A 13395-nucleotide genomic window follows, 5' to 3' on the forward strand; every position below is an offset into this window, starting at 1 on the left:
TCCTGTCATATACTTGCCCTGTTACACTAAGAAGCCAAACGCTCCCATGATTACCACACACTTCTTTATACTTATTCCTTTGTACAGAGGAATAATTATACCTGACTTCCAATCCTCCGGGACTCTACCTTCCTCCCAAGCCAATCTGCACATCTTCCATAACCATTCAACTATTATCTATCCCTCATGCTTCGGCAATTCAGCACACACTACATCAATTCCTGGGGCTTTCCCCATTTAGAGTTTCTTCCTTGTTTCCACTACTTCCATCCTACTGATTTCCTCTTCCCATCTCATCTCACTCCTTTTCCCAGGCATTCCCCATCCACTTATACTCGCATTATTTTCATTCTTTATGTTCAACAATTCCATATAATGTTCTCTCCATCTGCTCACTTTTTCTCCCTTGTCAACTTTCAGTCTACCATTTTGATCTTTCACTCCCCTACTGCCTTCTTAATCACACCCTGATGTTGAACTCCCTCTACGTCGTTGTAGAATACTGTCTTTTATTCCCTCCACTTTACACTTAAATTCCTTTCAAATTCCTCATCCACTCTCCTCTTACTCTTTCTTACAAATCTTTTCACCTCTTTCTCTTCCTCCCTACTTATAACTCTATATTCTGTCTCTCAGCTTCCTCTATGACTTGCTTCCTATCCACTCACTAAATGCTTTCCTCTTTTGTGGTGCAGCTTGCGTCACCTTATCATTCCACCATGCTGTTCCTTTTGTCTTCTATTAACTCCGCACACGACCTCACATGTTGCACCGATTTTTTCTGTGAATATCTTGCACACAGCTTCCATCTTCCTCATCTTCTCCAAATCATATTTACCCAGTCACTTTTCCACTTCTCTCTTCTATTGTGCCTTTTTTCATCCTCTTGCAACCTTTCCACCCTCCTTGTATGGACTACTTCCCCATGCCCTTCTCTCCAGCTATTCATTTATCGCATTTGTATCTTGAGATACATGGAGAAAGACTGAAAGTTGAGAAGATGAGGATCAAAGAAATGGCAGATGATTACAGGACCAAAGTAGAGGAGTTAGAATCAGTGAACCGGAATGAAATGGATCTGGACAGCCCGTGGAATGCATATAGGGATTGCTTAGTTAGGAATGCAAAAGCGGTGTGTGGTGTGGCAAGAGTAACAACAAAGAATAAAGGCACGGCATGGTGGGATGAGGAGGTTAAGAATGCAGTGGAGGAAAAGAGGAAGAAGTGGCTAAAGTGGTTATGGGACAGGGGTTCAGTTGAAATATGAACTGAATATACTGAGAGCAAGAAGCACGTGAAGAGACTAGTGAAGAGGAAAAAGGAGGTAAATGATGATCAAGGAAGAAAAATGAATGCAAACTACTCTGGAAATAGGAAGTTATTCTGGAAAGAGGTGAGGAAATGTAGAAGTGAAAGTGGAAAGAAATGTGATGGTGTGAAGGATGTAGGTGGTAAATTATTAACCCATGGGATGAAGTAAGGACCAGATGGAAAGAATATTTTGAAAGCCTGATGCATGGGAATAGAGAAAGAGAGCAGAGTGCCTGTAAACATGATTGGTTTTGGGGGGGTGCAGAGAAGGAATGCAGCACCAGGAGACGTGACACTAGCACAGGTGAAGAGTGCTGTGAAGCTTTTTGTTTTTGTTTGTTATTGGGGCTTAATGACCATCACCCTCATGGTGGGGTATTAGGCCAGCCTCATGCATAAGTCTAGCATCATCCAACCCCCACACCGCACAAAAACCGCCGATCTAGAGGACCAATCGAGGAGGGAGCATGTGATAGAAGGGTCACAGATTGGCTAGACGCATCTGCTTCCCCCTGACGATCAGCACAGGTCGTATCTCCTCACTCTGGTCGGCACCCCGGAGCAGATCGTAGAGGATGGAATAGGTCGTTGCTCCGAGGTGGTACTTCCAGGTGTGGGCAATGAGGGCCAGGAGGTGTCGGTAGGAGGCTATGTCTAGCTGATCCTTGAGGTCAGTGATAGTAGGGCAAGGTGGGGTGCCCTCCACTGCTGGAGGACGGGAGAAACCACTGACCTCCCCCTCGGCTGAGGAGCCAGTCGACGCATCCTTGGCCATGGAGGCGGTGTCTGAAGAGTCCTGCCCCTCCTCTGTCATCGATGGTGGGTCGTGGATGTCTGCCGTGGTCTGGACCGTATCCTCGTCTGCAGCCGGGTCAGTAACCATGGTAGCAGTCCTCCTTTTGAGGGGGGCCTTCAGCCTAAGCCATTTTCTTGGGGTGGTGCGAGGGGCAGCAGGTCATGGATGCCGAACCCGACGCTCCCGTTGGCAAGGAACTGAGTGTACATTGCGGACAAAGCACTCGGGGATGATAAGGCAGGGCAGCCCGTTCTCATTGAAGATCTTAGGAAGGAGAATGCGCAAAGCCTCCTTGTCACCCCCACAAAACGCCTTCACTGTCACGATACACATCTCCTCGATGAGGTTACCTGTCCAGGACTCCTAGGATCCTTGGCCTGACGTCCTTGGGCCGTGAGATGTCGCCATGCATGGGTAGAACCCTGCACAGCCACACCTCCCAGCCCAGTAACATCCCGGGCCTCAGGACCCTTAGGGGTCGCAGACAGGCTACACTCCACCGGCTCTCCATCACCTACGGAGCGTTGGAGGTGCCGTGGGTTTGGTTTAACAATCACCTGGTGGTGCACAAAAACATCAACACCAGTATCCTGGCGTTTCATGAATCTGTACCCCACACGTACGTTAAACCAAAACACTGTCTCCTGAATCTTCTGGGCTGCAGTAGACTGTGGCTGGCTGGTTGCCCACTTCAGCTGGTCAAAGGCGGTGGCAGCACGTTCACCTTCCATGGCTGTCAGATCTTCTTTCTCACTCCCGCTGTGAAGCGGCTGAAAAATGGGAAAGCAGCTGGGGTTGATGAGGTGTATGCAGAGATGCTTAAATGTAGTGGAGACAGTAGAATGAAGTGCTTGTTGGAGATACGTAAGAAGGCATGGATGAGTGAAACTGTGCCTGCAGAGTGGAAAAAGGCTGTAATTGTACCCCTGTACAAATATAAAGGTGAGCGAAGCGAGTGCAAGAATTATCGTGGCATAAGTTTAATGAGTGTGGTTGAAAGCACATGGAAGAAATATTCTATATAGAGAAAGTAAGAGAGATATCATCACTCCTAGTGAGTGATGAACGAGTGGCTTTAGGAGTGGCAGAGGATGTGTAAATCAAATATTTGCAGTGAGACAGATAGCAGAGAAGGCTTGTGAAAAGGACATTAAGGTGTTTATGGCATTCATGGATCTGGAAAATGCATATGACAAAGTGGACAGGGAAGGATTGTGGAAAGTTTTGCGCATGTAGGCTGTAGATGGTAAGCTGCAAGGTGCCATCAGGAGTTTTAATGATGGTAGTGAAGCATGTGTAAGGGTTAATGGGCATCTAAGTGAATGGGTCACGATCGGTGTGGGCGTGCAGTAAGGTTGTGTGATGTCCCCATGGTTGTTCAATGTATATATAGATGGGGTGGTGAGAGAAGTAAAAACACGAGTATTGGAGAAAGGGATGGAGTTGGTAATGAATGGTGATGGATGGAATATCTCAACTTGGTTGTATGTTGATGATGCAGTACTGCTTGCAAGTACTGGACAAGAACTTGGTAGGCTAGTGCAGAGCCTTGCTAATGTCTATGAGCGTCGTGCTTTGAGAGTAGAAAAAAGTAAAGTGATGGTTATTGAGAGAGAAGGTGACTCCCAGTGCAATGTTCTAGTGAATGGAGAGAGACTGGAATTGGTGAGAGAGTTCAAATAACTGGGTACACTGATAGAAAAGAGAGGAAAATGTGCAAAAGTGAAAATACAGTGACACAAGGAAAAAAGTAGCTGGTTCATTGAAGACCTTGATAAGAAACAGAGGCTTGAGTGTTGCAGCTGCACGAGGCTTACATGAAGGAGTGTTAGTGCCAACTTTAACATATGGATGTGAGACTATGGTGTGGCATGAAAATGAAAAATCAAGAGTGAAGATGGGACTGCTGAGGAATGAATGTGGAGCACAGAGGGTGGAGAGGATACGAAATAATGTGATTCGTGAAAGATGTGGAGTGAGGAGGTCGGTGAACGCCAGAGTCGGAGAGTGTACTGAGATGGTATGGTCATGTGGAGAGAATGGATAGCAACAGAATGGTGAAAAAAGTATATCTGAGCAAATTTAAAGTGGGAGGAGGCGAGGTAGGCCAAGGAGGTGGATAGATGTGGTGGATGAGTGTGTGAGAAAGTGAGGTTTGGAAGTAGGTAAGGCTAGGGAACTGACAAGAGATCGAGCTGGCTGGGTGAATGTTGTGAGGAGATGCATGATCAGGGATTTGGCACCACTTTTTAACATGGCAGCGTCCAGATTGACTCAATTGAATACGTTTATGTGAAGCTACCAGATGTGGTGTATGTTTTTGGCGTGTCTGATAGAGCCAGGATTCCGAGGGCTTGAATGATGAGTGAATGGAAACGTGGCCCGTTGGATTGGGCAAATTCGGGCTGTCTGGACATCGTTACTCCTCACCCTGCCCTAGGGTGGGAAAGGAGGTCCGGATGATGATGATGATGATGATGTATGTTGACTTTCACCACCACCAAGTGATGGTCAGAATGTCCACTCTCCCAATCTCTGTATGCTCCTGCATCCAGCACATACCTTCTCATTCTCTCAACCATTCACACATAATCAGTCATTGCCTTCAGCTCATTCAGTTCACCACCCACCCATTTCATCATTTGCCATGTATATCTGTGGATTATTTTGTGCCTAAGAGAGTTTTGGCTATCACAAACCCCCTTCCAGCACAATTGTCCACTGGAGCACTACAATTCTCATCCACTTCTGCAGGCATACCACACTCACCAAGTACTCCATCCACCTTAACATTCCCTACTTCTCTATTCATATCACCTCTCACTCTCTCACTCTTCTCGGATTTTTCCAAGCAAGTTTCCACATTTGCCGAGAACTCTTCTTTCCCTCTGCTTGCACGGTCTTCTGTAGGCGCGTATACACACACAATCGCCCACGCTTATATTCCAACTTTCTCTCCTACCCACACAGTCCTTGAACCAACAGATCCATACTCTCATACATCTAACATCTCTTGCACACAATAGTAGGGCAGATCGGTGATGGTTCGGCCACTTTTTATATAAATATTTGTCAAAAAATAGATATTAATAGCAACTACAGGTCCCTAGTGCCAAAATGTTGCCCCATCCTTAGGCTAATAAGTGTGTAATATTCAAAGTTTTAGCTCTTTAAGTTTCAGACGAGGATGTCAGGAAAGAGGGTCATATAAAACGTCCTAACCAACCCTCACTGTCGGGATACTTCAGTCACAACTGTGGAATGATTCGGCCAGAATTGATATTGTCCAGATCATATTAATGATATAATGGAAATTAATTAATATGCAAGAATTTACTGAAGCAAACCTATTTCAATGCATTTAACTCACAAAATTGCTCCATACACTACAACAGGTATACCTAATTGTCTGAAATAAGTTTACTTCGAAAATGGGGAAGAGTGTACGTAAATTTATGAAAATCCAATTCACACATACACAAGAGCAGCCAGAGAAGACGCAATCACCTCTCTCCACTTTTGGCCACTGTTGGCCAAACTAGCCACACCTAATATTATATTTATATGAGCCAAGCTCTGTACTAGGCTAAATGAAGTGATGTTATAGTACAGAATAACAAGTGTTACGGAACAGAGAAAGATAATGTACACTTTAAGTGAGAATACGAAGAGTCACTACTGTCCCGTAAAGTTCCAGGTTCAAAACAAAAGTGTTAGGTAAAATTACAAGTTAAAGTTTAATGCTCAAACTAACAACAAAACATTCAGGACTCATGAGGATAATGTAATGGCAAAAAACAGGTTAAATATATGGTTAACTGCAATAGCCTCTATTAACACGAAATTAGCAAGAATAAATTTATCTAAGTCAGCCCTGATAAATTAAAAATACACAAGGTAATGCTCAGTTAATGCAAGATAAATAATTACAGATACAAAATATTATTTAAAATGACTGATATAAAACCCCACATCAATCACAAAGACCTCACTAGGCCTAAGAATCAACCTCATGCTACACAGTACAAGAAAAAATGCAATAACACTTATACTCAAATTACACACAGCTGCTAGATGTTTGGAGATTTCTTGAGCACTCACAACAATAATAACTGTACAGGGGAGGACAGAGATGTGAACAAAATGAGGAGCAGATCTAAGTGGCAATGATGCAGAGACTGAGCTCATTATATAGGGGCCAGGAGAGCTTGATACAACTTGTAAGAAGGACGCGCAAATGAAGCCATGGGGACAAACAGCTGAAAATCCCGCTCTGAAAAACAGAGAGAACGACTTACTCTACTATAACGGTATAAGGGTTGTTCTGTGGCAGAACACGCTCGTGATCAAACATGCAGCATACTGTGCGTTAAAATTACACAAAGGATGATGAAATCATAGGCTATGTAACACCTCCCCACAAAGAAAAAGAAATTTACAAAGGAAATTTCTTATTACTCTAAAACAATCTGTCTAAAGTCTAGATAAGCAATCTGCAATAACATTTTCTTTCCCCTTGACATGTTGTATGTCTAATGAATACTCCTGAAAAAGTAGACTCCATCTTGTCAATCTCTGATTTTTATCTTTAAACTTACTAAGGAATTTCAGTGGGTTGTGATCGGTATAAATGACTATGGGGTCAAAACCAGAACACAAATAAAATGAAAACTGTTGTAAACCCAAAATCAAGGCCAAAAGCTCTTTCTCAATAGTGGAGTAGTTCTTTTGAGGTGGAGTGAACTTCTTACTGTAATAAGATACAAGATGTTCAATACCCTGATCATCCTCCTGCAGCAAAACAGCCCCAGCTCCTGTATCACTTGCATCAACAGCCATCTTAAAAGGCTTAGCAAAATTTGGAGTAGCGAGCACTGGCTGAATTAATAGAATAGCTTTAAGTTTGTTGAAAAAGGATTCACAGTTATCGGTCCAGACAAATTTAACTCCCTTTTTCAGTAGGTCTATAAGTGGTGATACAAGAATAGAAAAGTTAAGAACAAATCTCCTGTAATAACCTACCATTCCCAAAAATCTTTGTAGCTCCTTCCTACTTTTAGGTCTGGGAAGATCACTTATAACCTGAACCTTAGCTCCTGGTGGTGCAACATGTCCATCACCAATTACATACCCAAGGTACTGAACTTTAGCTTGACCAAACTCACACTTTGATAAATTAGCTACAAGATTAGCCTGAACTAAACGGTCAAGAAATTTACTGACATGGCATAGGTGATCTTTCCAGTTGTCACTGAAGATTAATACATCATCAATATAAACAACACACCCTGCCAAACCCTCTGTTACAACATTCATGAGCTTCTGAAATGTGGCTGGTGCATTCTTCATACCATATGGCATTACCGAACATGCAAAAGTCTTTCCTAGTGTTACAAAACATGAGATCTCCCTAGCACGTTCAGTCATAGGTACTTGCCAGTATCCCTTTAACAAATCAAACTTACTTATTTACCTAGCCTTTCCGATCTTGTCTATGCAATCTTCCACACGAAGGAGAGGGTAAGTGTCTGTTTCAGTTATCTGATTCACACGTCTGTAGTCAATGCAAAGCCGCTGTGACCCACCTGGCTTAGGGACCAGAGTGACAGGAGAACTCCACTCGCTCTGACAGGGCTCAATCATCTTGTGGTCCAACAGGTAGCCAAGCTCCTTCTGGATGAGAGGAACTTTCACTGGGTTCACACAGTAAGGAGGCAATTTAATTGGCTTTGCGTCTCCAACATCGACATCATGCATCAACACAGTGGTTCTTCCTGGAGTGGCACGGAACACTTGCGGGTACTCCTGCAGTAATGCCGAAAACTCCTGCCCATCCTTGGGAGGTAGATGAGAAAGCTTAGTCTGGAGATCATTCATGATATCAGGATTCTTCCCCAAACTATCACTCAGGCTCATACTGCATGGGAGAGCTTCACTTGCAGACTCGGGTGGAACAGCTACAGTGCAGACTGGATTATTTTCGTCCCGCCTGTGATATAACTTTAGCATGTTGATGTGACATAGTTGCTTGCTCTTTCTACGATCTGGTGTGGCAATGACATAGTTGACATCACTGAGTTTCTTCTCCACGAAATAAGGACCACTAAACTTGGCTTGAAGAGGTTGCCCATGAACTGGTAGCAGAATCAAAACCTGATCTCCTGGCTGAAAGTGGCGTAACCTGGACTTCTTATCATACCAAGTCTTCATCTTCTCCTGAGCAGCTCCTAAATTCTCTCTCGCCAGCTGTAAAGCAGTGGACAGCCGTTCTTTGAACTTCATCACATACTCCAGCAGGTTGACGTCATCTTCCTCCGACAGCCAGCATTCCTTGAGTAACTTAAGGGGTCCTCTTACTTCATGGCCAAACAGTAGTTCAAAACGTGAGAAGCCCAGTGATTCATTTGGAGATTCTCTTGCGGCAAACACAACGAATGGAAGACCTTTATCCCAGTCTTTCTGATGTTCCAAACAGTATTTCTTGAGCATCGATTTGAGTGTTTGAGGATATCTCTCCAACGCTCTTTGGGTCTGGGGATGGTAAGCTGAAGACGTGATCTGGGTGATGCCCAACTCTTTCAGAGACTGCTTGAAAACATTTGACATGAAGTTACTTCCCCGGTCTGACTGTACCTCCTTGGGCAGACCAAACTTTGTGAAGAACCCTAGCATATCCTTAACCACGTTCTTTGCTGAGATATTTCTAAGTGGAATGGCTTCAGGATAACGAGTAGCCATATCAATCATGGTCAACACATAAGAAAATCCTGAAGAAGTCTTAGGAAGAGGGCCCACAATATCCACCAACACACGGGTGAATGGCGCCTCAAAAGGAGGAATGGGAACTAGAGGTGCAACCTTTTCGGTCTGATTACACTTCCCCACAACTTGACAGGTGTGACAAGACTTACAATACCAGGAAACATCCCTGAAGATACCTGGCCAGTAGAAGTGTTTCAAAATGCGTGCCACAGTCTTCCTCACTCCAAGGTGTCCTGCCAAACTGGAATCATGAGCCACTCTAATGATATCCTGCCTACAAACACGAGGGATGACAACTTGATGTACAACCTCCCATTCACAGTCGGCTGATGCTGTTGGGGGTCTCCACTTCCTCATAAGTACTCCTGACTTTACATAATAACAAGTAGAAGCACCGGCTGACTCTTCTTCACTGTAAGCAGAGTTAGCTAGACCTTTCAACTCAGGGTCAGCAACCTGCAACTCAACCAACTCTTGACGAGACAAATTATCAACACTACGGGGTACTGCCTCATCTGGTGAGTGGTCCAAATTAGCAAGAAAAGTGTCAGCTAGGATAACATCATCATCATCATTATCCTCTAAATCACCAGTAACTTTAGACTTAGCCCTAGTGACAGCACATGCAGGGAACACATCAGTGACATCACAATCCTGGGCCGCAGCCACTGGCTCACTAGACAACTGAGGAGCTGGACACACTTGACTTCCACCAATATCATTTCCAAGTAAGAAAGTTACACCTGACATTGGGAGTGTCTCAACCAACCCAACCATAACAGAACCATTAACAAAACCAAACTCTAAATTCACTCTGCACAGAGGGACAGAGAAGTAATTATTCCCTACACCTTGTAAGATTACAGTTTCATCAGAGGAATTAACATTAGAGCCTAGAACACTGGTCAGCGTAAGGGATTGGCAAGCACCTGTATCACGATATATTTGAACTGATTTCCTGTCATTACTGTCCAGAGGACTGACAAAACCATCAGACAGGAAATTAGCACATGAACTCTTGAGAGTGTCACCCACGTTACTGCTCAAAAGAGGAGCTCCATCATGAGAATTTAAGTTACCCCTCAAAGCAGGTTCAGTTAACTCAGTTAAAGAATTCTGGGAACTCTCAAGAGTGGACACTAGACCAATTGACTGAATATTTAAAGACTCCTTTTTGTTCACATCACGCTGTCTCCTGAAACATCTCTCCGTAGTATGACCAAGCTTACTACAATAAGTACATTTACTTTTCTGAAATCTAGAGGTGAAGCTGGTATTTACTTCCTGAGAAACATCATCCTTATTCTCTTTCCTGTTACCTGTACTCTGAGTAGAGGCAACGTACTTACTCTCAGCTTTCCCTTTTTCTCTAGAATATCTCTTGTGAGTGAGAACATACTCATCAGCTAAAACTGCAGCATCAGACAAATTATCTATTCTTTTCTCATCAAGATATAGGCTTACATCTTTTATAAATACACCTTTTGAAGTCCTCCAGCAAAATCATCTGCTTAAATTTACCAAAATCAGAATCCACATTCTTAGAATTTAACCAATGCTCTAACAGATCTTCTTTGATTTTTGCATACTCAACATGGGATTGCTTATCTTGTTTGTAAGTTGTCCTAAATTTTACTCTATAGGCTTCAGGAACAAGCTCATAGGCCTTAAGAATCAAGCTCTTAACTACATCATAATTATCAGATTGATCCTGAGGCAAAGATGCATAAGTTACTTGAGCTTTACCGGTGAGAACAGTTTGAAGGAGTACTGGCCAATTCTGTTTGGGCCAATTAAAACCTATAGCTACCCTCTCAAACAACTGAAAATACTTTGTTAAATCAGATTCATTAAAAGGAGGGACAAGTTTAACATTTTTAGCCACATCAAAATCATCAGAGCTAGATGATCCAGTTCCACCTTGTTTCATGCGATACTCATGGTCTGCCTGAATCCTAGCAATTTCAACTTGTGCCTCAGCCTCTTTAGAACGGGCCTCTGCCTCCTTAGCACGAGACTCCGCCTCCTTAGCCTGAGCTTCCTGCAGGGCTAGCTGTAACTTAGCTAATTCAATCTGCGTTTGCTCATTTGGAGGAGTTACATTAAACAAGCTTTCATTAATCATGTCAACAATTTGATCTTTAGAATGATGAGAGCGAACAGCAATTCCCAATTGTTGAGCAACAAGCTTAAGTTCATTCTTTGTTCTGTTTTCTATATCACACACGGTTTGCACATTTGACAAAAAATCTTTGGCTTCATCAAGCGTAGTAATAGTAGACATAATTAATAAGTAACAGTCACAAAATATCAAGCAATATCCTTATGATAATATCCTGAATATCCTGATATGAGGTCGCCAAATTTATGTTACGGAACAGAGAAAGATAATGTACACTTTAAGTGAGAATACGAAGAGTCACTACAGTCCCGTAAAGTTCCAGGTTCAAAACAAAAGTGTTAGGTAAAATTACAAGTTAAAGTTTAATGCTCAAACTAACAACAAAACATTCAGGACTCATGAGGATAATGTAATGGCAAAAAACAGGTTAAATATATGGTTAACTGCAATAGCCTCTATTAACACGAAATTAGCAAGAGTAAATTTATCTAAGTCAGCCCTGATAAAATAAAAATACACAAGGTAATGCTCAGTTAATGCAAGATAAATAATTACAGATACAAAATATTATTTAAAATGACTGATATAAAACCCCACATCAATCACAAAGACCTCACTAGGCCTAAGAATCAACCTCATGCTACACAGTACAAGAAAAAATGCAATAACACTTATACTCAAATTACACACAGCTGCTAGATGTTTGGAGATTTCTTGAGCACTCACAACAATAATAACTGTACAGGGGAGGACAGAGATGTGAACAAAATGAGGAGCAGATCTAAGTGGCAATGATGCAGAGACTGAGCTCATTATATAGGGGCCAGGAGAGCTTGATACAACTTGTAAGAAGGACGCGCAAATGAAGCCATGGGGACAAACAGCTGAAAATCCCGCTCTGAAAAACAGAGAGAACGACTTACTCTACTATAACGGTAGAAGGGGGGAACTGAGGCAGAACACGCTCGTGATCAAACATGCAGCATACTGTGCGTTAAAATTACACAAAGGATGATGAAATCATAGGCTATGTAACACCTCCCCACAAAGAAAAAGAAGTTTACAAAGGAAATTTCTTATTACTCTAAAACAATCTGTCTAAAGTCTAGATAAGCAATCTGCAATAACATTTTCTTTCCCCTTGACATGTTGTATGTCTAATGAATACTCCTGAAGAAGTAGACTCCATCTTGTCAATCTCTGATTTTTATCTTTAAACTTACTAAGGAATTTCAGTGGGTTGTGATCGGTATAAATGACTATGGGGTCAAAACCAGAACACAAATAAAATGAAAACTGTTGTAAACCCAAAATCAAGGCCAAAAGCTCTTTCTCAATAGTGGAGTAGTTCTTTTGAGGTGGAGTGAACTTCTTACTGTAATAAGATACAGGATGTTCAATACCCTGATCATCCTCCTGCAGCAAAACAGCCCCAGCTCCTGTATCACTTGCATCAACAGCCATCTTAAAAGGCTTAGCAAAATTTGGAGTAGCGAGCACTGGCTGACTTAATAGAATAGCTTTAAGTTTGTTGAAAAAGGATTCACAGTTATCGGTCCAGACAAATTTAACTCCTTTTTTCAGTAGGTCTATAAGTGGTGATACAAGAATAGAAAAGTTAAGAACAAATCTCCTGTAATAACCTACCATTCCCAAAAATCTTTGTAGCTCCTTCCTACTTTTAGGTCTGGGAAGATCACTTATAACCTGAACCTTAGCTCCTGGTGGTGCAACATGTCCATCACCAATTACATACCCAAGGTACTGAACTTTAGCTTGACCAAACTCACACTTTGATAAATTAGCTACAAGATTAGCCTGAACTAAACGGTCAAGAAATTTACTGACATGTCATAGGTGATCTTTCCAGTTGTCACTGAAGATTAATACATCATCAATATAAACAACACACCCTGCCAAACCCTCTGTTACAACATTCATGAGCTTCTGAAATGTGGCTGGTGCATTCTTCATACCATATGGCATTACCGAACATGCAAAAGTCTTTCCTAGTGTTACAAAACATGAGATCTCCCTAGCACGTTCAGTCATAGGTACTTGCCAGTATCCCTTTAACAAATCAAACTTACTTATGTACCTAGCCTTTCCGATCTTGTCTATGCAATCTTCCACACGAGGGAGAGGGTAAGTGTCTGTTTTAGTTATCTGATTAACACGTCTGTAGTCAATGCAAAGCCGCTGTGACCCACCTGGCTTAGGGACCAGAGTGACAGGAGAACTCCACTCGCTCTGACAGGGCTCAATCATCTTGTGGTCCAACAGGTAGCCAAGCTCCTTCTGGATGAGAGGAACTTTCACTGGGTTCACACGGTAAGGAGGCAGTTTAATTGGCTTTGCGTCTCCAACATCGACATCATGCATCAACACAGTGGTTCTTCCTGGA

At 42.5% G+C, this 13395-nt stretch overlaps 1 protein-coding gene across 1 annotated transcript; it reads right to left on the reverse strand.

Moving 5' to 3' along the window:
* Window positions 1–2223: 2223 nt before the first annotated feature.
* On the reverse strand, window positions 2224–2838 carry LOC145409316 (Y-box-binding protein 1-like). Its single transcript, XM_080279788.1, has 2 exons — window positions 2458–2838; window positions 2224–2304 (listed from the first exon to the last, which is right to left on the reverse strand). Exons 1-2 carry the CDS (start codon window positions 2836–2838, stop codon window positions 2224–2226), a joined length of 462 nt encoding a protein of 153 aa, XP_080135914.1.
* Window positions 2839–13395: the final 10557 nt, after the last annotated feature.

Source organism: Coenobita brevimanus, chromosome 80 (genome assembly GCF_032717465.1).
Source record: "Coenobita brevimanus isolate Jiangsu-jjx chromosome 80, ASM3271746v2, whole genome shotgun sequence".
NCBI lineage: Eukaryota > Metazoa > Arthropoda > Malacostraca > Decapoda > Coenobitidae > Coenobita > Coenobita brevimanus.